The sequence below is a fragment of the Paraphaeosphaeria sporulosa genome (genome assembly GCF_001642045.1).
Source record: "Paraphaeosphaeria sporulosa strain AP3s5-JAC2a unplaced genomic scaffold CC84scaffold_11, whole genome shotgun sequence".
Classification (NCBI taxonomy): Eukaryota; Fungi; Ascomycota; class Dothideomycetes; order Pleosporales; family Didymosphaeriaceae; genus Paraphaeosphaeria; species Paraphaeosphaeria sporulosa.
Genome location: NW_017253370.1, coordinates 125,507 through 144,353, shown reverse-complemented (window position 1 = coordinate 144,353; position 18,847 = coordinate 125,507). Strand labels below are relative to the sequence as shown.

At 54.8% G+C, this 18,847-nt stretch overlaps 8 protein-coding genes across 8 annotated transcripts; 4 read left to right on the top strand and 4 right to left on the bottom strand.

Annotated features, from left to right (window-relative positions):
• Positions 1–129: 129 nt before the first annotated feature.
• CC84DRAFT_1154093 (CybS-domain-containing protein) lies at positions 130–963 on the bottom strand. Its single transcript, XM_018176869.1, has 2 exons — positions 476–963; positions 130–419 (listed from the first exon to the last, which is right to left on the bottom strand). Exons 1-2 carry the CDS (start codon positions 898–900, stop codon positions 254–256), a joined length of 591 nt encoding a protein of 196 aa, XP_018031170.1. The 5' UTR covers positions 901–963; the 3' UTR covers positions 130–253.
• A 171-nt stretch (positions 964–1,134) lies between these two features.
• On the top strand, positions 1,135–2,901 carry CC84DRAFT_1154092 (uncharacterized protein). The gene is made up of 5 exons (XM_018176868.1): positions 1,135–1,352; positions 1,406–1,531; positions 1,585–1,662; positions 1,722–2,413; positions 2,466–2,901. Exons 1-5 carry the CDS (start codon positions 1,188–1,190, stop codon positions 2,854–2,856), a joined length of 1,452 nt encoding a protein of 483 aa, XP_018031169.1. The 5' UTR covers positions 1,135–1,187; the 3' UTR covers positions 2,857–2,901.
• Positions 2,902–3,136: 235 nt separating this feature from the next.
• Positions 3,137–4,343, bottom strand: CC84DRAFT_1190078 (uncharacterized protein; the record flags this gene model as incomplete). The annotated part of the gene is made up of 5 exons (XM_018181098.1): positions 3,137–3,446; positions 3,500–3,592; positions 3,640–3,672; positions 3,721–4,169; positions 4,227–4,343. 5 exons carry the CDS (start codon positions 4,341–4,343, stop codon positions 3,137–3,139), a joined length of 1,002 nt encoding a protein of 333 aa, XP_018031168.1.
• Positions 4,344–5,405: 1,062 nt separating this feature from the next.
• Positions 5,406–7,099, bottom strand: CC84DRAFT_1179922 (uncharacterized protein; the record flags this gene model as incomplete). The annotated part of the gene is made up of 3 exons (XM_018180444.1): positions 5,406–6,438; positions 6,494–6,707; positions 6,769–7,099. 3 exons carry the CDS (start codon positions 7,097–7,099, stop codon positions 5,406–5,408), a joined length of 1,578 nt encoding a protein of 525 aa, XP_018031167.1.
• Positions 7,100–8,258: 1,159 nt separating this feature from the next.
• On the top strand, positions 8,259–10,496 carry CC84DRAFT_1100798 (HET-domain-containing protein; the record flags this gene model as incomplete). The annotated part of the gene is made up of 2 exons (XM_018174881.1): positions 8,259–8,637; positions 8,728–10,496. The coding sequence occupies 2 exons, from the start codon at positions 8,259–8,261 to the stop codon at positions 10,494–10,496; spliced, it is 2,148 nt and encodes a 715-aa protein (XP_018031166.1).
• A 509-nt stretch (positions 10,497–11,005) lies between these two features.
• On the top strand, positions 11,006–11,956 carry CC84DRAFT_1262896 (uncharacterized protein; the record flags this gene model as incomplete). Its single annotated transcript, XM_018185184.1, has 2 exons — positions 11,006–11,751; positions 11,941–11,956. 2 exons carry the CDS (start codon positions 11,006–11,008, stop codon positions 11,954–11,956), a joined length of 762 nt encoding a protein of 253 aa, XP_018031165.1.
• A 269-nt stretch (positions 11,957–12,225) lies between these two features.
• CC84DRAFT_1154077 (uncharacterized protein) lies at positions 12,226–13,423 on the top strand (the record flags this gene model as incomplete). Its single annotated transcript, XM_018176867.1, has 2 exons — positions 12,226–12,902; positions 12,961–13,423. The coding sequence occupies 2 exons, from the start codon at positions 12,226–12,228 to the stop codon at positions 13,421–13,423; spliced, it is 1,140 nt and encodes a 379-aa protein (XP_018031164.1).
• A 108-nt stretch (positions 13,424–13,531) lies between these two features.
• Positions 13,532–17,804, bottom strand: CC84DRAFT_1198950 (beta and beta-prime subunits of DNA dependent RNA-polymerase). The gene is made up of 2 exons (XM_018181595.1): positions 14,102–17,804; positions 13,532–14,050 (listed from the first exon to the last, which is right to left on the bottom strand). The coding sequence occupies exons 1-2, from the start codon at positions 17,719–17,721 to the stop codon at positions 13,885–13,887; spliced, it is 3,786 nt and encodes a 1,261-aa protein (XP_018031163.1). The 5' UTR covers positions 17,722–17,804; the 3' UTR covers positions 13,532–13,884.
• Positions 17,805–18,847: the final 1,043 nt, after the last annotated feature.

Genomic DNA, 18,847 nt, shown 5'->3' with positions numbered 1-18,847 from the left:
ACCATCTTGACTCATTTTGACTTTTGGGGGTTTGTTTCGCTAGATTGCATTGGCGGGTGATTCTAGTGCTGAGTTGAGCCATTCAATGTCACATTTACTCACTAAGAGGAACACGATGGAATTTCACTTAGCATTTCGATTTCCAAATACACGTACATGTCACAAAGCCACCCTTCCGCGAGTTCCCTCCTCTTCCGGTGGTCTCCTTGTATATACACCTTCCGCACTCGCACCGGCGAACGAGAGAGCCAATCTAAGCGTGCCACAACCTTGCGACCAGCTCCGTGATACCAACGTCATTTGTCTCGAACGAGTAGAGAGCAACTCCCAGGCCGACAGTAGCGAAGCGAAGAGCCCAGTGAGCCGCGGCGCGAAGCTTCGGGATGCGCTTCTTGGGGAAGTAGTCGATGATACAGGCCCTGTGATAGGTTAGCAGGCTGTGGCGTTCCTCTGACATGTGAATTGATGAACGCACTCAAAACCAATGTGCGAGTGAAGTACCAGCAGAGCACACAGAATCGAGTCGGTGACGGGGTTCAGCGAGCCAGCGGCGAACGGGGCGACGGTGAGCGGGACAAGGCCAGCGGCGAGGAGGCGCTCGAAGCTCCAGTGGTAGCTGCCGTGGGAGTAGTCTGGGTTGGGGACCGGGACGGCCGTGTTGACGCTTCCCTCGATCTTCTGGGGCAGCGGGGGCAGGATCTGGTGGCGCTGGGTGGCATGGAAGGCAGCGATGCGGGCCGTCTTGGGCACTGCTGAGCGCGCAAAGGCCGGGCGGAGCTGCTGGATGAGCGGCGAAGACTGGCGTGCGGCCGCGCTCGTGAGGGTCGAGAAGACACGCTGAGAGGCGGCGGGGCTGGCGAAGCGCTGCCTGAGCAGGCCGGGGGCCAGGACGGAAGCCATTGCTGCTTGCTGCGCTGCGCAATGGAGAGCAGAGAGATGTGGAGGAAGACTGCTGGTGCGCGGGATGGCTCGAGGCTCATGGCCATGACCCGAGGTCGAGCGCTGTGGTGCATCGTGATTACGTCGGGCGGCGCTGATTGGCCGCCGTGGCTGCCCTTTCCGGAATAAGCCGATCGCAGTTTCCTCACCTCTCGCCAAGCAGGTACAGCTCCAACGACATCCTCCATCCCATCACCCGCCGCCCCTCCTCCGCCCGCGCGTCTCCGAATCCCGAGCGAGCATACGCAATGGCTTCCCGGCGGCTCGCATTGAATCTGCACACGGCCCTGCGCTCCAAGGCGGCCATCAACGCTGTCAAGCGCAGCAAGCAGTCGCCCTTGACACGAGGCCTGGCCACACCCGTCTCCTACGGCTCCAAGACCGAGTCCACAACCCTCTCCAATGGCTTCACCGTACGTACGCGCTCTGCACAGCTCCCAGGACTGCAATTGACCCCCCTTCGCAGATCGCGACCGAGCACTCCCCGTGGGCCCAGACGTCGACCGTCGGTGTCTGGATCGATGCCGGCAGCCGCGCCGAGACGGACAAGACCAACGGAACCGCCCATTTCCTCGAGCACCTTGCGTTCAAGGTAAGATGGCCAGATGAAGCGGCGAGATGGCAGGAACTGATGTCCGGGGACAGGGAACCCAGAAGCGCACACAGCAGCAGCTCGAGCTCGAGATAGAAAACATGGGCGGACACCTCAACGCCTACACTTCGGTATGAATGCTCTGCACGGCTATAGTAGCCCTGGACGGCTTGCTGATGGATCCCGACAGCGTGAAAACACCGTCTACTACGCCAAGGCCTTCAACAACGATGTACCCGCCGCCGTCGACATTCTCTCCGATATCCTGCAAAACTCCAAGCTCGAACCCCAGGCAATCGAGCGCGAGCGAGACGTCATCCTCCGCGAGCAGGAGGAGGTCGACAAGCAGCTCGAGGAGGTTGTCTTCGACCACCTGCACGCCACCGCATTCCAGGGCCAGCCCCTCGGACGCACCATCCTCGGCCCCAAGGAGAACATCGAGACCATCAAGAGGGACGACTTGGAGAGCTACATCAAGACCAACTACACCGCCGACCGCATGGTCCTCGTCGGTGCTGGTGGTGTCCCCCACGAGCAGCTCGTCGAGCTCGCTGAGAAGTACTTCTCCAAGCTGCCCGCCGAGGCTCCCAACTACTCTGGAAAGATCGTCGCCGAGCAGAAGCAGAAGCCCGAGTTCATTGGTTCGGAGGTCAGGATCCGCGACGACACCATGGCCTCTGCCAACATTGCCATCGCCGTCGAGGGTGTGAGCTGGAACGACGAGGACTACTTCACTGCCCTCGTTACCCAGGCCATCGTCGGCAACTGGGACCGCGCTATGGGCAACTCGGCCTACCTGGGCTCCAAGCTCAGCTCCTTCGTCTCCCAGAACAACCTCGCTAACAGCTTCATGAGCTTTTCCACCAGCTACTCGGACACTGGGTAGGTCATAATTGCAAATCCGGAACCGAGTATGACGTGCTAACAACAATAGTCTTTGGGGTATCTACATGGTCACTCCTTACCTTGACCGCGTCGATGACTTGGTCCACTTCACCCTCCGCGAATGGTCCCGCCTGTCTTCCAGCGTCTCCAACGCCGAGGTCGAGCGTGCCAAGTCCCAGCTCAAGGCCTCCCTCCTGCTCTCCCTTGACGGTACCACCGCCGTCGCCGAAGACATTGGTCGCCAGATCATCACCACTGGCCGCAGGTTAGCACCCGAGGAGATTGAGCGCGTTGTTGGCGCCATCTCAGAGAAGGATGTAATGGATTTCGCCAAGAGGAAGCTTTGGGACCGCGACGTTGCCATCTCGGCGGTTGGATCGATTGAGGGTCTTCTGCCGTACGACCGCATAAGGAACGACATGAGCAGGATGCTCTCATAAATGTGACAAGAGAAAGAGTGGGGCACTGGAGAGTGTATAGGGGGCGTAGCGTGGGCTACCTGTATTTTGTGTACACTTAGCTGAATCTGATACAGAAAGATTTTCTTTTGCTATTTGCGGTTGCATAGACATTGAAAGCCGTTCATTTCTTCCTCAACATATCACATATCTCTTCGTGATCATCACGTCGCGTCCGAGATTCTCTGAAGTACAACGCATGTGTTATTACGACATATCTAGAGCGCAGCAAGGACTACAAGGATCGAAGCTATCGAATTTCTCAACCAAAAGTAACAGCAGGTGCACCGGGAAGTTCAGTCAGCCATCCCTCCACATCTTCATGTACAGACTGCGCCTTTGCGCACTTTGTGCTCACTGCACTCGTCTGCGTCTTGAGCGTCTTGCACGCGTTGCCGCTGCACCGCGCGTCGAGCGCTTTCTGGAGCACGCCGTCCTTCCAGCCAAAGAGGTAGTCACCGTGCTGACCGTACCCGGTACCATCCCCCATGCTGTAGACGAACGGCTGCGAGCCGTCAGTCGGCCAGAGGGACTTGTCGTTGAAGACGGTGGTGTCCCACATCACTTCATACCTGTGGGGAGGAGGTGAGTGTCTGTGTAAACTAAAGAGGGGACCGAGGCTTACATGAGTTGTGGGAGCTTGACGGGATGGGTTGAAGGGCAGGGGCCGCCGGATTCAAAGGAGCCGGATGAGGGGTATGCGACGTGCTCTTTGTGGCTGGCTGGAGTCAGTACAGGTACAACATGTTCGGGGGACTGACGTACTTTGGTGAATCAATGTTCTTCCCATCCCAGCACCTGACATTCATCAGCACCTTTCTAACCACAGTGTCCACGCTCACCTACGTCGGAAACGTAATCGTCGTTCGGATACCCCCTCCACACTGCTTCTTCGGCAGATCATAAGTGTCATCTCCAGTACAGGGAGCCCCGCCGAAAGGATTCTGCTCCTTGTTGCTGAAGCACCGGTGGCACAGCTGCTTCTGCTGGCCCTCCTTCGTCCGCAGTCCCGCGTCCCCTACCAGCATGCGGAACCCCTTGGGAAACGCGGTCACCTTGCTCTTACCGTCATATGGTGGGATGTAGTAAACTGTCACGCCCTCACGGCCTGAAAGCCCCAGATTCACCATCTGCGGCACCCGCTTGTAGGTCCCGTTCGCCGCCCGGAAGTACAAGTTCGCGGTCCAGTAGTTACTGAAATCTTCAGAGTAGTCGCAGGTGGTGCAGGTGGAGGTGGTGGAGGGGTCGTAGGAGAGGGGCGTCATGGTGGCGTTAAAGGAGTTGCCGCCGACGATCTGTGTTCGTGTCACTATGAGTTCGGGGGTGGCAGGGAAGAAGGAGAGGGGGCGCACTTGGTGCATGTGTGCGCTGGGGAGGGATCCTGGCTGCACGAGGGGATCGATGCGGTCGTAGACGAGCTGCGAACACTGGAAGCGCATCATGGCTGCCTGTGCGAATTGGCGTGCCATAAGGGCGTTGGCAGGTGCGGCGGAGGCATCTTTGGCCGCGAGGGCGAGAGTCAGGGCAAGAAGGGAGAAATGCATAGCGATGAAGTCGTCTGAGCGACGGACAGATGAACGGACAAAAAACTTTTGTAGGTTACCGCAGGCTTGACAGTGAACGTCAATGGAGGTAGCTACGACCTACACACTTGGCACGTTTATGAGCTCGGTTTTACCCTCGCGGCCACCCGGCCGATATCCTGGACCGAGTACTTTGCATCCCCGCAATCCATGTGGAGGAAGCGTGGGCGTGGAGGCGATGTGGGTGATCGTCGCTTATGGGAATATCCGTTATGAACTGCCGCAGATTGAGGCTTAATTGCTCATATACGTCGACATGTGGACCAATGAGGGAACGCCCGGAGAGATGAAAGCGCAGAAGCGGAATGTTGAGAGAACACAACTGGATTTCCAATGCGAGGACGTCAGGAGGTTTTGCGGTTGTGTTGGTGGTGGGGTGTTTTGCAGTGGCGTCGCTTGGGGTGGGTTCTGTGATACCCGAAAAAGGTGGATATTGGGGGTTATGAGCTACATCATGAGAGATGATTCGAACCTGGTTCATGTATATACCCTGGGTATTCGTTATGCGAACGGCGTTGCTAAGGGAGGGCTGCTATGATAGGTACGCGACGCTTGTCGCGAGTGCGCCGTGCTCCGGACTGGCCACGCAACGCGCAGTGATCAACTTCACTGATCAATCCATTGGGACTTGTGGCTGAAAATTTTTGGGTCGGGTCTTCCGCATCACCCTGATTTGGCCATGATATCGGTGGCATATCACTGGGCCCTATGGGGTCACGGGCTGAGGCCACGCTGCTCTATAGTCGCACCGGGAATGATTTCGTCTCCAGCATGGTTCGAGGTTTCAGTCTTGCAATTTGAAGTTGACACCCTTGATTGTCACGGCTGTAGGATTGCAGCTTATCATCACTGCTCGATAGAAGAGGGCTGATCCGTCCATGATTGTGATGTGTAGTTCACGTATCCAAGAAGCCCGGCCCAGGTTTAAGTGTCCTCGGGTGGTCGCACTCAGTACTCAGGAAAATCCTTGTCCACGTTGTCTCTCCACGCGTGTAATCCGCCCCGGATGTCGCCGATCCACCGTTGACCTCCATTGTCTAGTCCAAGCTCTTTCATCTTCTTGACGGTAATTTGCGAGTCGTTGCCCCGCCTGCAAACAACAAATATGGGCTTATCGGCATGCTGCCTCAACTCCGATACCCAGCCTGCCTCTGGATCTGACTCGTTCGCTGTCCCGTTCCGACCACCTACAGGCAAGCTAGTCACGGCCGAAAAGGGCACATTGACGCTCCCCTCAAGATTGCAAAGGTCAAACTGGACCTTCTCTCGGACGTCAACCAAGATATGACTGTCCTTGCTTGGCTCTAATCCTGTGAAAGGATTAACATCCAAGCGAACTTTCGCATAGTTCTCGGCCGAGATGCGTTCATTAGAGCTCAACGCGTCTACAGGATCGACTGTGCCGCAAAATTGTACGTAGTCCATGCTTCCAGAATTGAGCGCTTCAGGTGTCACTGTTGCATGTGCGGAGCAGACAGCACATTTCAGCTTCCTTGTCCGTAAACGAATAGTTCTGAACATCGGGTTGGAGTAAGCCGAGAATATGAGCAACGACGGAGGGTCCGCTGGTGCTGAATCATTCGAAGAAGCGGATGGCTGTTTCGTCAGAACTTTGATAGCCTCAAGGGCTTGTAGTATGCCCATAGTTCCGACTACTGGACCAAGTATACCGCCATCGCCGCACGTGACGACTGACTCTGCTGGTGGCGGCTTTGGAAAGACACATCGATAGCACGGGCCGCCAGAAGTGTTTCCTGGGGGTAGAGGAGGGTTGTTCAGGACCATCAGCTGGCCATCTGTACGTAGAGCTGAAGCAGATACTAGAGGCTTCCCCAGTAGAACACAGGTGTCTGAGATCAAATAGCGGGAAGCTGGAGTATCAGTGCAATCTAGGACTATGTCGTAATGCTGGAGTGTAGACAAGGCGGTCTCAGGTGTAAGCCGGCCTTGATGCGGCACAAGTTCGACATTCGGGTTCAGTCTGTAAACAAACTCAGCAAAAAGTCCGTGCGAGCGTAAGTAAAATAGAGGCATACGAATGTAACGCAATCATAGCGCTTTCCACTTTAGTCATATTGACTTTTGCTGTGGAGTGTAGTATTTGGCGGTGAAGGTTGGATTCCTCAACAGTATCCCCGTCAACTAGTCCTACTTTGCCAACACCTGCACCGACCAAGTAAGCAGCTGCTGGACATCCCAGCCCGCCGACGCCGACGATGAGTACGGACGCGGTTTTCAGGCGAAGCTGACCTGCGGAAGGAGTGTCAACTACCGTAAATTTCATAATTTTGTAGCCACGAGGGCGGTCTACCTTGCAGGCCAATTTCAGGCATTATCAATTGTCTTCCGTAACGTTTATACTCGTTCGCTTCTAGCGGCCAGCGTCTTTGAGGTGGCGCTGTTTCTTCAGACTGCGCCAAGGCAGCAAGAACCTCCGACTTGAAGTCATCATGAATTCCATGGGAGAAGTCGTGAGCGAGTGGGTCGTCTCTGGTGTGGACACCTTGCTCTGAGGCCCGGTTTGTTCGCTGTTGCTGACTCTGATGCTCAACTTCCGCAAGCTGCCGCTTCAGATCGTGGAGCTGCGATTCACATGACGCTATTTGCTGGCGCAATGACCTGATCACTGTTCCAGAAGCCATCTTGCTTTTCCTGAATAGTGGTGACGTTGAATAGAAGGATGGCTGTCGCGGGGCTGTTCATCAAACCGGCAATTGCGCTAGCCCGTTCTAGTCCTCAATACATCACGTGATATCTAGGGATCCTTCTCTGCAGCCGAACAATGGATGAGATCAACAATCCTAGCGCTTCGCCAGCAGTAGATTGTCGACACTCGAAAGGCGATGCGCGATCTCTCACGCAACGAACACCGATCATCAACGTGGCTCTAGCAAATCAGAGTCCAGATACATCATTTCCCGCGAAAGACATTTGCTTTGGTATTGCTTTTTCGGAGACGTCGAAGGGTTGCGACCTTACAAGTGAGCCGCTAAGTCGCATGCGTTGCACAAGGCTTCTCTCAGAACGTCTAGACCGATGATAGCAAGGCAGATGAAACGGTAGCGCGAGTGATGGCTTTCCTAGAGCCCGGTGCTCACATTGCGACTCTCTTTGCTCCAACGTGTGTTCAGACAGTGTGTTGGCCGCATGCCGATTGTACCTCTTCAGGAAGGACGAAGAAGATAGGCCCCACCTTCGAGTGCGGCAAAGACGCAATCCGCAGCTTCTTTGCAGCTCATAGCTACCGCGCGACTGGCACGTGGAAGATTAGGGACGAGCCTATGCGGGAGGCGGACGCTGGTCGACGTGCGATGGCGTCCGGGGCGCTTTTGATCCTCGATTTGCGGCGCGCCCAGTGTGTCCCACGCTTCCCCGAGAACCAGAATCCCCGCCATGAGCTTACGACTCTTCGCAGTACTGCCAAGCCGCGGTACATGCTCGACAGACCTGTGGGTCGGTTTCGGTGGATGGTTCATGGGACGCCCGATGAGCGAGATCGTGTGAGAGCACGCTAGGCAAGGCCATCGGTCCCAAGCTTCGAGATTGGTGGGATGCGCAAACGAGGCAGCTACTGAACGCAGCCGTCAGCGTGGCTTGCCGCGCGGGCATATTTCGTTGCACTAGCAAGCAGCAAGCAGCAAGCGCCCGTTGAATCTGGAGCGCGGCGTGCAATCCCTACCTACGAGGTCTTCGTCCAAAAGCGTGACTGCCCCACGTCACTTTCACCCAGAGCCAGACCACGCGTAATCGTCGAGTGTCAATTGAACACGGCGTCACGAGTCCATCTCCGCGTGCGCGATGATGGAGACAGCCTGTGCGACCTGCACAGGCTTACAGCAGCATCTCGAAAAGCCCCACCAAGACCACGAGTCAGAACCGCCCAACTGTGTGCGTTGGGTGAATACCACCTTGCCACACCTGCGAGCCTCTTCTGGAGGTTGCCGCAGCTGCGCGCTGCTTCTGCAAGGGATCTTGTTGCACCATGGGCGATTCGCGAGCATCAAAGAGGATCGGATCAGAGTTACCGCCGAAACCTTGCATTCGACAACGAACGCTTCACAAGACCATCTGTCTGTCGAACTGCAATGGAATAGCCACGAAGACGATTGTGACGAGATGAGTGACCATGAGCACGAGGAATGCTATCCAGATTTGAAATTGGAGTTTTTCACAGATCAAGGTGTGTGGCCCGAAGCTCAGTCTGCGACATGTCATCACCAACACATCTTACTCTCGAATCAGTGCTGAAGAACTTGGCTGATCGGACCAGATGGCCAATCATCCTTCTCTGCCATTGGTCGCGGGCGCCATATCATTCAAAATCCGCTCCAGGATACTGGCATCAAAACAGTAAACAACATGATACGCCAATGCAAGGGGAACCACTCGTTGTGTAGAGACAGCAACCCCGACTTCACACCTCACAGACTACTGGATCTTTCGGTGGCGGACCCATCCAAGGGCATCTGCTTACGCGAGTCAGGAGACGATGCAAATGCCGAACAAGCTGCTCACGAATATTTCGCGCTTTCTTACCGCTGGGGCATAGGGAGGGGAATGCCGCAAACAACATCAAAGACACTAAAGGCATACAAGAAAAACATCGCATGGGACACACTCCCCAGGGCTTTCCAAGAGGCTGTTTTGCTCACCAAGTCTCTCGGCGTTCGCTTCCTCTGGATCGATTCGCTTTGTATTGTGCAAGATGATCCTTCTGACAGACTCCGCGCATCCCTCGAACTAAACGATACCTACGGTAATGCATCTTTAACAATCGCTTCGACGTCCGCGGTAGAACCCACCAAGGGCTTATTTGCACCCAAGATGGAGACTTTCAAGGTCCAAGTAAATGACAGCAAAGGATCACTATCCAAAGTCTACGTTCGAGAACAGCCATCACATTATAGCTTCAAAAAAGCTTCTGACGCGGGGTTGCCCATGAACAACTGGGAACTTCTGTCCGATGCATCAAGGGAAGCAAACGCACGCACGCCGCTGTTGTTACGGGCTTGGGCATATGCCGAGAGACTGCTCTCATCACGGGTGCTCCACTTTACAGACAGTGAAATGTTATTGGAGTGTCGGGAGGCATTTCAGTGTGAATGTGGCAGGATCGATGATGCGGTGTTCGACCCGAGGAAGACCGATACAGTCAAGCAAGACTTTGCGCAATGTGCAGCCTTGAGCGACACGAACGGACACAGACGCATGGACAGTGTCGTTTCCCAACTCGCTGCCACAAGTCTGTCAGACGGAACAGACGATCTGTCTACGGCATTGGCAAACCCCCTGGAACTATGGAGCTACATAGTGACTGAGTACACATCCAGAAATATTACCTATGACACAGATCGATTGATGGCTATCGCCGGTGTTGCGAAGACCCTATCAAGAGCTATCAGCACGGGCTACATTGCCGGTCACTGGATGAGTAGCACACTAGGTTTGCTGTGGTACCCGAACGAAGGTGCCCAGTGTCGTCGACCCAAACAAGTAGCTGGCCGCTACGTTCCGAGCTGGTCTTGGGCCTCCGTCGAAGGTTCACCGATCTTCTTCGACAACTCTTCGGCCATGGACTTGGCTTGTTCCGCTTCATTCTCGATCAACGGTTCTCAGAACATCTTCTCGCCTTTCAGTGGAGATGCCGTCGAGCTTAGAGCTGCCATGGCAACGGAGGTCGTTTTCAAGGAAGACGCACCCGGCGAATACTCGCTCTCTCGCAATGGTATCAGCGTAGAATTCCAGCCCGATATCGTACCTCTCCGTGGAGAAGATACGATTAAGTCTGGCGAAACCCTCGTGTGCGTCCTGGTCAGCATGTCCTTTCGAACTTCGATCCTTGGTCTGATCCTTAGAAAATCGCGTACCAAAGCACCAACTTACAGGCGCATCGGTCGATTCGAATGTTACGAGTGTTTGCAAGATCGTAGCGATGAAGAGCCGGAGGATGCAGAGGCGTTGTTCGAGCACTGGTTTCCCGACGTGGACGATATGACCCAGCTGGATGAACGGCCTCGCCACGTCTTCAAAATTGTCTGATCACACCTTCGCTGTTGAGATGCTTTTTATACAATCGTTTCTTCGGAGAGTCCGTTATATGTTATATGATACCAATGATGATGTTTCAATACCGATCCTTGCTCCGGACTTTGCAGATGTGTGAGTCCCTCACTATGCTACTCATGATCACCACATCGACCATGTTTCTTCAGATAAAAGGGGACTGTTCACCGAGCTCGCATGATCGTTATTCTTCATAATACCATGGGGCCGCTCCGGGAAATAAACGATCGATTCACAAGGTAGTGGTCTCAATCTACGCGATGTGGGGCGAAATTAACAGTATGCAGGCACCGTAGCACTTCACCCGCGGATTGATTGCCTAACCAGGGACACCTCATAGTTTAATGCACTCACTAGTGTTGGAATTATTGCTGAATGCAAGCATCATCCGCAATTGTAAGAGCGAGAATCTTTCCCGCAGTGGGCAAGTCTCTACAAAAGCCGATCCACGTCCACGAGGGACTTTTCTTAACTCACGCTTCAACATGTTGCACACCATCGCCCTACTAACGGCTCTCGCAGCCACCGCCACAGCGCACTGTACGCGTCCCCTCCTAAAAGAAGCAGTCGACGCGTACATCCTCGCCCAAACAACCGGCCAACCCGCCCCCTTCACTACCCACTTCGACAACAGCACCTGGCTCGGCTATCGTGAGAACGCTCTCAAATTAAACATCACGACCTCCATCCTCGCCACACCCCTGCCCATCACGCACACGCGCTCCTTCTACGACACCTCCTCGTGCGCCACCTTCACAGAGGTCGTCGTAAACAGCACCACCACCACCCCCTACGTCATCGGCACGCAGCTCCGCTTCACAAACCACAAAATCAACAAGGTCGATTCTATCGTCACGAAGCCGGGCGACTGGCTGTTCAACGTCACGGGATACGCGTACTGGACTGCGCAGGAAAACTGGGATACCATCCCCGAAGAAAAACGCGACTCACAGCTCACCATCCGCAAAGCCGCGGACGCATATCTCGACCTCTTCAACAACAAGAACGTTACGGTACCGTGGGGCACGCCGTGCGTGCGGCTCGAGGGCGGCCTGTACGGGGATGCGGGACCAAATGGGACGTGTGCTGTCGGTGTGCCCTCAGGGGTGCCGATGACAAATCGGCGGTATGTCATTGATGAGACGATGGGGAGTGTGGATGTGCTACTGGATTTTGGGGCGAGTGGGTGGCCGGATAGTCATTTGTTTCGGGTAGAAGGGGGGAAGCTGAGGTATGTGCATACGTTGACGCATTGTGGGATTGCGAATTGTGGGGTTTGATGGATTCACGTTAGAGTGCACATACATCGTTCGATGTGTTCGGATCAAGCGTATATATGGAGAGCTAAGCCCTGTTCCTCTCGTATCTCGCGTTAGGACACAAAAGTATCGCCATCGTTGCGTGCTGATCTCACATTTAGAACAATGTGCGTGTAGCAGTAGTCCGGAATCCGCCCCCATTGTGTGGCAGAAAATAGAAGCCAAGCGGCGGTTTAACTACCCCCACATCGTATTCGTCGTACCACCACGTATGCGGCTGAAGTTACGACCCCAAATCTCCGCGAACCTCGTATCCCAGCATGTGGTACGTAAAGATCGATCCCAGCCCCAAGCTGTAAACTTAGTCCACTGCGCTACAAATTCGTCACTGTCGGTCTCGCGTCGCTCGATCGACAAAACCAACACTACATACCACAGCAACAAACATGACGTACCTTCACAAAGCATCAAATCTCCTACTCTTCTTCTCCATTCTCATCACTCCAACCCACGCAGCATGGGCCAACCTCACACTCTCCTCCTACACCCTCCTTCAAACCCCCTTCTCCTCCACCATCGCCGCCCTCGACGCCGCCCTACCCAACGTCAAAGTCAGTACCGTAATGTCAGACCTCAATCACGCAAATCCCGCCTCCTCCCCAAAAGTAACACACCTCGTTCCCTCCTCCGCATACGCCTGGGCCCACACGTCCTCGTACGACGACCAAAACACCGAGAAATGGTACCCGCAGGGCATCACGACGTCTGCGGATGCGTATGCAAGCGGGACGTACGAGGGGCAGCGGGTGCAGCTTGTGACGTGGCACTCAGACCACTACGACAAAGGGAAGCGGGGCGCGAGAATCAGCTTTGTGAGTCAGGGCGGCAAGGCGAAGAAGTATAGGAACGTACTGCTTGTGCAGCCGAAGGGCAGCGATGATTTTGAGGCGATTGGGGGCCTGCACGCGGGCGGCGTGACGTGGTATGGCAACCTGGTGTATGTGGTAGATACCAGCGGAGGGTTGCGCGTGTTTGACCTAGACCATTTGTACAGAGTTGACGATGGGATCAAAGATAAGGTTGGGAAACAGGGAAGCGGAAAGTATGCTGCGTATGGGTACAAGTAAGTGTCTCTCCGTATCACGGGAAGAGGAGCATGTGAGCTGACGGACGCGCGTTAGGTACGTGCTCCCCCAGGTCCGCAGATACAACTGGCAGCCCAAGTCCGGCGTCAAGGACATGCGTTTCTCTTTCGTGTCGCTGGACCGCACGACGACGCCCGACTCGCTGCTCGTCGGTGAATACCACCCCACGCGTACGGACTGCCGCCTCGTGCGCTTCGCACTGGATTACCAGACGCGCTGGCTCAAGACGAGCGCAGGCGGCATCGCGACGGCGGTGCAGGCAGTGTCCCACGGAAATACGAAAATACAGGGTGCGGCATCCGTCAATGGGAAGTTCTTTCTGACGCAGAGTGGTGGGAACCTGCTGAGCTTTTCATGGAGAGGAGGAAAGAGGACGAGTAAAAAGGTGTTTCCGAGTGTGCCGGAGGATCTGAGCTATGAGAAGGGAGTGGGCCTTTGGACGCTGATGGAAGAGAAGGGAAAGAGGAGTGTGTTTGCTGTGAATCCTTCCGAACTCTGAATGTGCCTTCATTCTCGTAACCACTTGGTTCCACAAGACCTACTTACGTGTGTATCTGCACATGCGTCAACTGTGGCACTTGCACGACTTCACATCATCATCCAATATCCAAAGCGAAGCTCATCGATACTTCTCTATCTATACAAATCGCATCAGCACATATCTCTGGTATTCCTATATCTGTCTGCGACCCATCCACGCAAGCCGTAAATTCAACGTAAGACCCGAGAAAGCTGTACACAGTGCCAATCTGAGGGTCAAGTCAACCCATATCCACGACACAAACGCCAGCGCAATGCAAACGAAAATAAAGAATTGGAGAAGGTTTTTGGGGGTTTAGCGTCAAAGCGCATGTAAACAAAGCACAAAAACGGACAGGGGAAGAGCGGATGATCGGATCGGGCTCCACATCAGCGCTTCATCCCTCGTGGAACAGACTCAGCTGCACAATAGGCAGAGTGCTAGTCTCTTACGCTGAGACCGGAGCGGTTGGTGAACATGCGGGTGGCGATGTTCATGGCCATGAGCTCCTGGAAGAGAAGCTTGGCGGCGTAAGGGATCTGGATTTGGCTGATGCGCGTCTTGTTGTGGCAAGGACGGCACTCGTATTGGCCCTTTTTGATTTGCCTGAGTAGTAGTTAGCATTTGCGTGATGGCATGGCTGGTGTGAATACGTACGCAATCGGGCTCATCAACCCACAGATATCGCACACATGGACTCTATACGCATCCGAGACCTCGAACAGACGCTCCTTGAGGAAAGCCGCCGCACCGTGCGCAATCATGCAATCGCGCTCCATCTCTCCGAAGCGGAGACCACCGTCACGCGCACGACCCTCGACAGGCTGTCGAGTGAGAATCTGAAGAGGCCCACGCGCACGTGCGTGGATCTTGTCGTCGACCATATGCCTCAGGCGCTGGTAATACGTTGGACCCAAGAAGACCTGGGCTCGCATCTTCCGACCTGTGTGGCCATTGTACATGATCTCGAAACCGCGCTTCTGGAAGTCGGCTTTCTCCAGAAGATCGGAGACGTGGTCAACGGTGACGCCGCAGAAGGGAGTCGCATCACCCTCCTGCGCGTTGATGGCGCCGACTTTGGACAACAAACACTCGACCAAATGAGCGATGGTCATACGAGACGGAATGGCGTGGGGGTTAATGACAAGATCCGGCGTCAGACCATCCCGAGTGAAGGGCATGTCTTCGTGACGGTACGTGATACCAATGGTACCCTTCTGACCGTGACGTGAGGCGAACTTGTCACCGATCTGTGGTACCTTGGTGGTACGTGTGCGCACTTTGACGAATCGCAGGCCTTCGGTGTTTGTCGTAAAGAGAACCTGATCGACGATACCGTTCTCCGTACTCCTCAGCGGAGTGGAAACATCGCGCTTCGTGTGGTTGGCCGATTTTTGACCCAGCTCCTTGGCATCGTCGTTCGGAATAGGTGCCGTCTTTCCAATGATGATATCGTCACCAGAGACACGAACACCCGGTGCGACAATGCCGTCATCATCGAGCTTATCGTATGTGCCACCCTTCATCCTCATCGTATCCATGCGCGTCGGTTTCTCGAACTGTTCCAGAACGTTGACACCGATGCGCTTCTCTTGCTCCGTGTATGCACGGTAGAACAGACTCCTGAAAAGGCCGCGATCAATACTACTCTGGTTCATAATGACGGAATCTTCCTGGTTGTAGCCGGAGTAGCAGGCAATAGCCACAATGGCATTCTGTCCAGCAGGCAGTTCACGGAACCGGAGGTATTCCATGGAACGTGTAGTAGCCAACGGTTTCTGAGGATAGTAGAGAACGTTCATCATCGTTTCCATACGCAGCGCATAGTTCGTCAGTGCGACGCCCATGGCTTGTTTGCCCATAGCAGATTGGTAGGTGTTACGAGGAGATTGGTTGTGGTCGGGGAACGGAATGATACTGGCGCAGATACCGAGGATCATGGCGGGGTGAATCTCGCAATGGGTGTATGCGTTGACCGTTCTGTTGACCGGAGGCTTGAGAGGCGCAAGACGCAAAGGCTTGTGCTCTTCTAGCGTATAATCCGGCTTTCCAGGTTCTATTTGACCCTCTTTGGTCACTTGACGCCAATCAGTCAAATCTTCGGGCGACATGACAATCATAGCACTCTCTTCTTCCTCGGCATCAAGATACTCAACGCAACCGTCGTGAAGCAGACCTTTCCAACCATATTGGTGAGCGTCGGTGTCTTCTTCGTTCATGCCAGATGTGTCCACTTCTTTATCTCGCAAAAGCTTCTCGAGATGGTACCTGTTGAAGATCAATTGATCTTTGTTCGGCTTCTTAGAGTCGTTTTCGACGGTAAAAAGCGGCCGCATGACACGACCAGCATCCGTGAAGATCTTGAACTCGCGATCCCGAATGTCTCGAACCAAACTCATTTCGTACGACAGGGTTCCGTTTCGGCGAAGTTCTTGAACGTTTGTGACAAGTTGTTGTGGGTTGTTGTGTGTTCCCACCCAGACACCGTTGACGAAAACCTTGGTAGCGCTGGGATTCATTGTCGGGTCGTACTCCTCTAGGAGCTCCATGTTACGGCCCGACATATAGTCAATGATAGGCGCGCTTTCACTACCTACACTTACGTAGCACATGAGCGACAGGTTCTTGACGAGCCCACACGCTTGTCCTTCGGGTGTCTCGGCAGGGCAGACAAGACCCCAATGACTGTTGTGAAGCTGGCGCGGCTTCGCTAGCTTGCCGTCTCGACCAACGGGGGTGTTTGTCCGCCGAAGATGAGACAAGGTGGATGCGTAGGTATACCGGTTCAACACTTGCGACACACCGGCTTTGGCGGAGGCTGCTTTCTTCTGGTCACCCCAGTTTCCCGTTGCTAAGGAGTACTTCAGTCCGTTAGTAAGGATACTAGCCTTAATAGCCATCTGAACATTGAACTCCTGGTTGTTCTCCACACATCGCTGAAGATATCTGAAGACGTCCTTGGTGAGCTTGAGGAACAGGATACGGAACAGATTCGCAATCAGTGGTCCTGCAAGATCCAAACGCTTCTTTCCGAAATGGTCACGGTCGTCCTCCTCTCGGCGGCCCAAAACGCACTGAAGCAAGCGGTGGAGCATGTAGCCGAAGAAGAAGGCCTTGCGCGTGTCCTGGCCTTCCCTTTGCGAGATGTGCGGCAGAAATTCTCGCTGCATGATGTCCCGCGCAAACTTGAGACGCTTGTCTTTCGGACCCTGCTGGTTTCCTTGTGCGCGACTACCGAGCCAGTTCAACGCGCTATCCTTGTCCTGCACGACGGAGGCTTCTTCGATACTAGGCTTCAGCAGCTCCATCATAGCTGTATCGCTTTTGTCATAGCAGATGTGGTTTAGGATATCCTCGTCTGATACTACACCGAGCGCACGGAACACGATGCCCATGGGCACATCGGATTTGACGTACGGCAGCATGCCGTATGCAAAAGGACCCGGTGTTCGCGCCTGATGCAGCGAGTTCTCCGCCCACTTGATGTTGAAGGACGAGATGAGGCGCGTACCCTTCTCGACAGCGCTGCGGATTTCGGCGATCCACGGGATCGGACCTTGCTTCTTGCGAAAGACTTGGACAATGTTGGCGGCACTGCGCTCCTGAGCGATCAACACCTTCTCACTGCCGTTTATGACGAAGTAGCCACCCTGGTCGTAGGGGCACTCGTTGAGCCCGAACAAGGCCTCGTCGTTCTGGTTTCGCAGGTGGCACAGCTCCGAGCGAAGCATGACTGGCAGCTTCCCTAAGAAGACCCTGTTCTCGTGGCCGTCGCTCGACGGCAGGTCCTCCCGCTCCCACTTGATCGACGAACCCCCAAACTGCTCCACGCCCTCGTCGTCGTCGTCCACGTCTGTGACTTCGCGCGCCACCATGATCTTGTTGTCGATGTGCGCCATCATGGCGGAGGAGTAGGTGAGATTGCGCAGCCGCGCCTCGTGGGGGTACAGCTGGATGGTGGTGCCATCGCCTTCGGTGTGCGTAGGCCGCGCGAGGAAGACGCGGCCAAAGGAGATCTGGTAGCGGCGCTTGATGATGGGGTTGTGGTCGTCGTCGTACGAGTTTGTGTTCTGGTCGAGGATGACGTTGCCGTTCTCGGAGACAATGTCCTGGATGGTGTTGCGCGTGAACTCGTCGTACGAGTCGAGCTGCTGCGAGACAAGGCCCTTCGTGTCGAAGAAGGAGGTGATGACGGCCCAGCAGTCGGACGAGGCGATGCCGTCGTCGTCCTCGTACAGCTCCTCTTCCTCCACGTCGTATTCGTATGCGTCGGCCATGGCTGCGCGCGGACAGGGAGACCGAGATGCGGGTGGGTGGGTGGAGCGCGGCGAGTGTCGCTGGGGCGCTCTTTCTCGCAGCGCGACGGCGGCCGGTCGTGAAAGAACGGGCGGAGGTTACCTAAGCAGCCTGCCCACGGCCGCTAGCCTCTGCGGTGCTAGCGCGCTGCTCTCTCTTCAAGCCGGCGCCGCGGCCACGCAAGGGCGTTTCGTTGTCATCCCATCACTTTGGATTTCCTCTCAACTTCTCGCGTCTGTGGCCGTCAGCGCGTACATGACGAACGTCTTCCTGTGGAGCGGAGCCTGCAGCGCGTTCTTCTGTTCTCTCACCCCACAGGCACTCGCATACCACGTCTAGCACGTCTAGCACGTCCAGAACATTCGTCTCGGAACAATTATAATTCACAAATGCTAGACAACCAGGTAGCTCTACGTCTAATCCAAAAGAGTGTTTTCCATCAACTCCAAGCTCTGTCCCAGTGAACGTCCGATGTGTCCCAATGCAACACAAGTCCCTCGTAAAAGAATGTGGTATCCGCAATCCCAACCCAACGCCGTCGTCATGCGGAAGACAAAGTATTTACAGTCGAAACCTCATCATCAAATATTTACACATTAGAATCGCCTCGCACCGCCGCCGGGTATATACACGTCCTCCATCTGTCTTTTTTTGTTGTTGTTTGTCGGTATGGTTGACCTAAACCTTGATGGACGGCGAGTTGTTGATGCCCGTGAAGCGTTTGTCCTGCGATCCAAGTCTTAGTGAGATACAGCACGGGGAGCGAGGGGCGAACGTACAACCCAGAGGTCCGCGATGTCGAGGGAGCGCGCGTGGTGAGTGTGTGCGTTCGCGGGGATGAGGATGGGGATCGGGCGCGCGGCGGCGAAACCGGTGGCCATGGCGGCAACAGCGATGAAGATGGTGGAGAACTGCATTTTGAATGGAGGTGGTTTGTTGGTGGAGTAGAGAAGGTGTAGTTGGAAAATTGGTATGAGTTGCGAAAGAGTGTTGATGGTAGAGAATGTGGGTGGTAGCTGGAACTTGAAAGGACTGTTGTAGTCTGTAGTTGTATTGTTGAAGCTGATGAGCTGTGTGATGATCTTCTAACCTGCGTTTCCCTTCCCA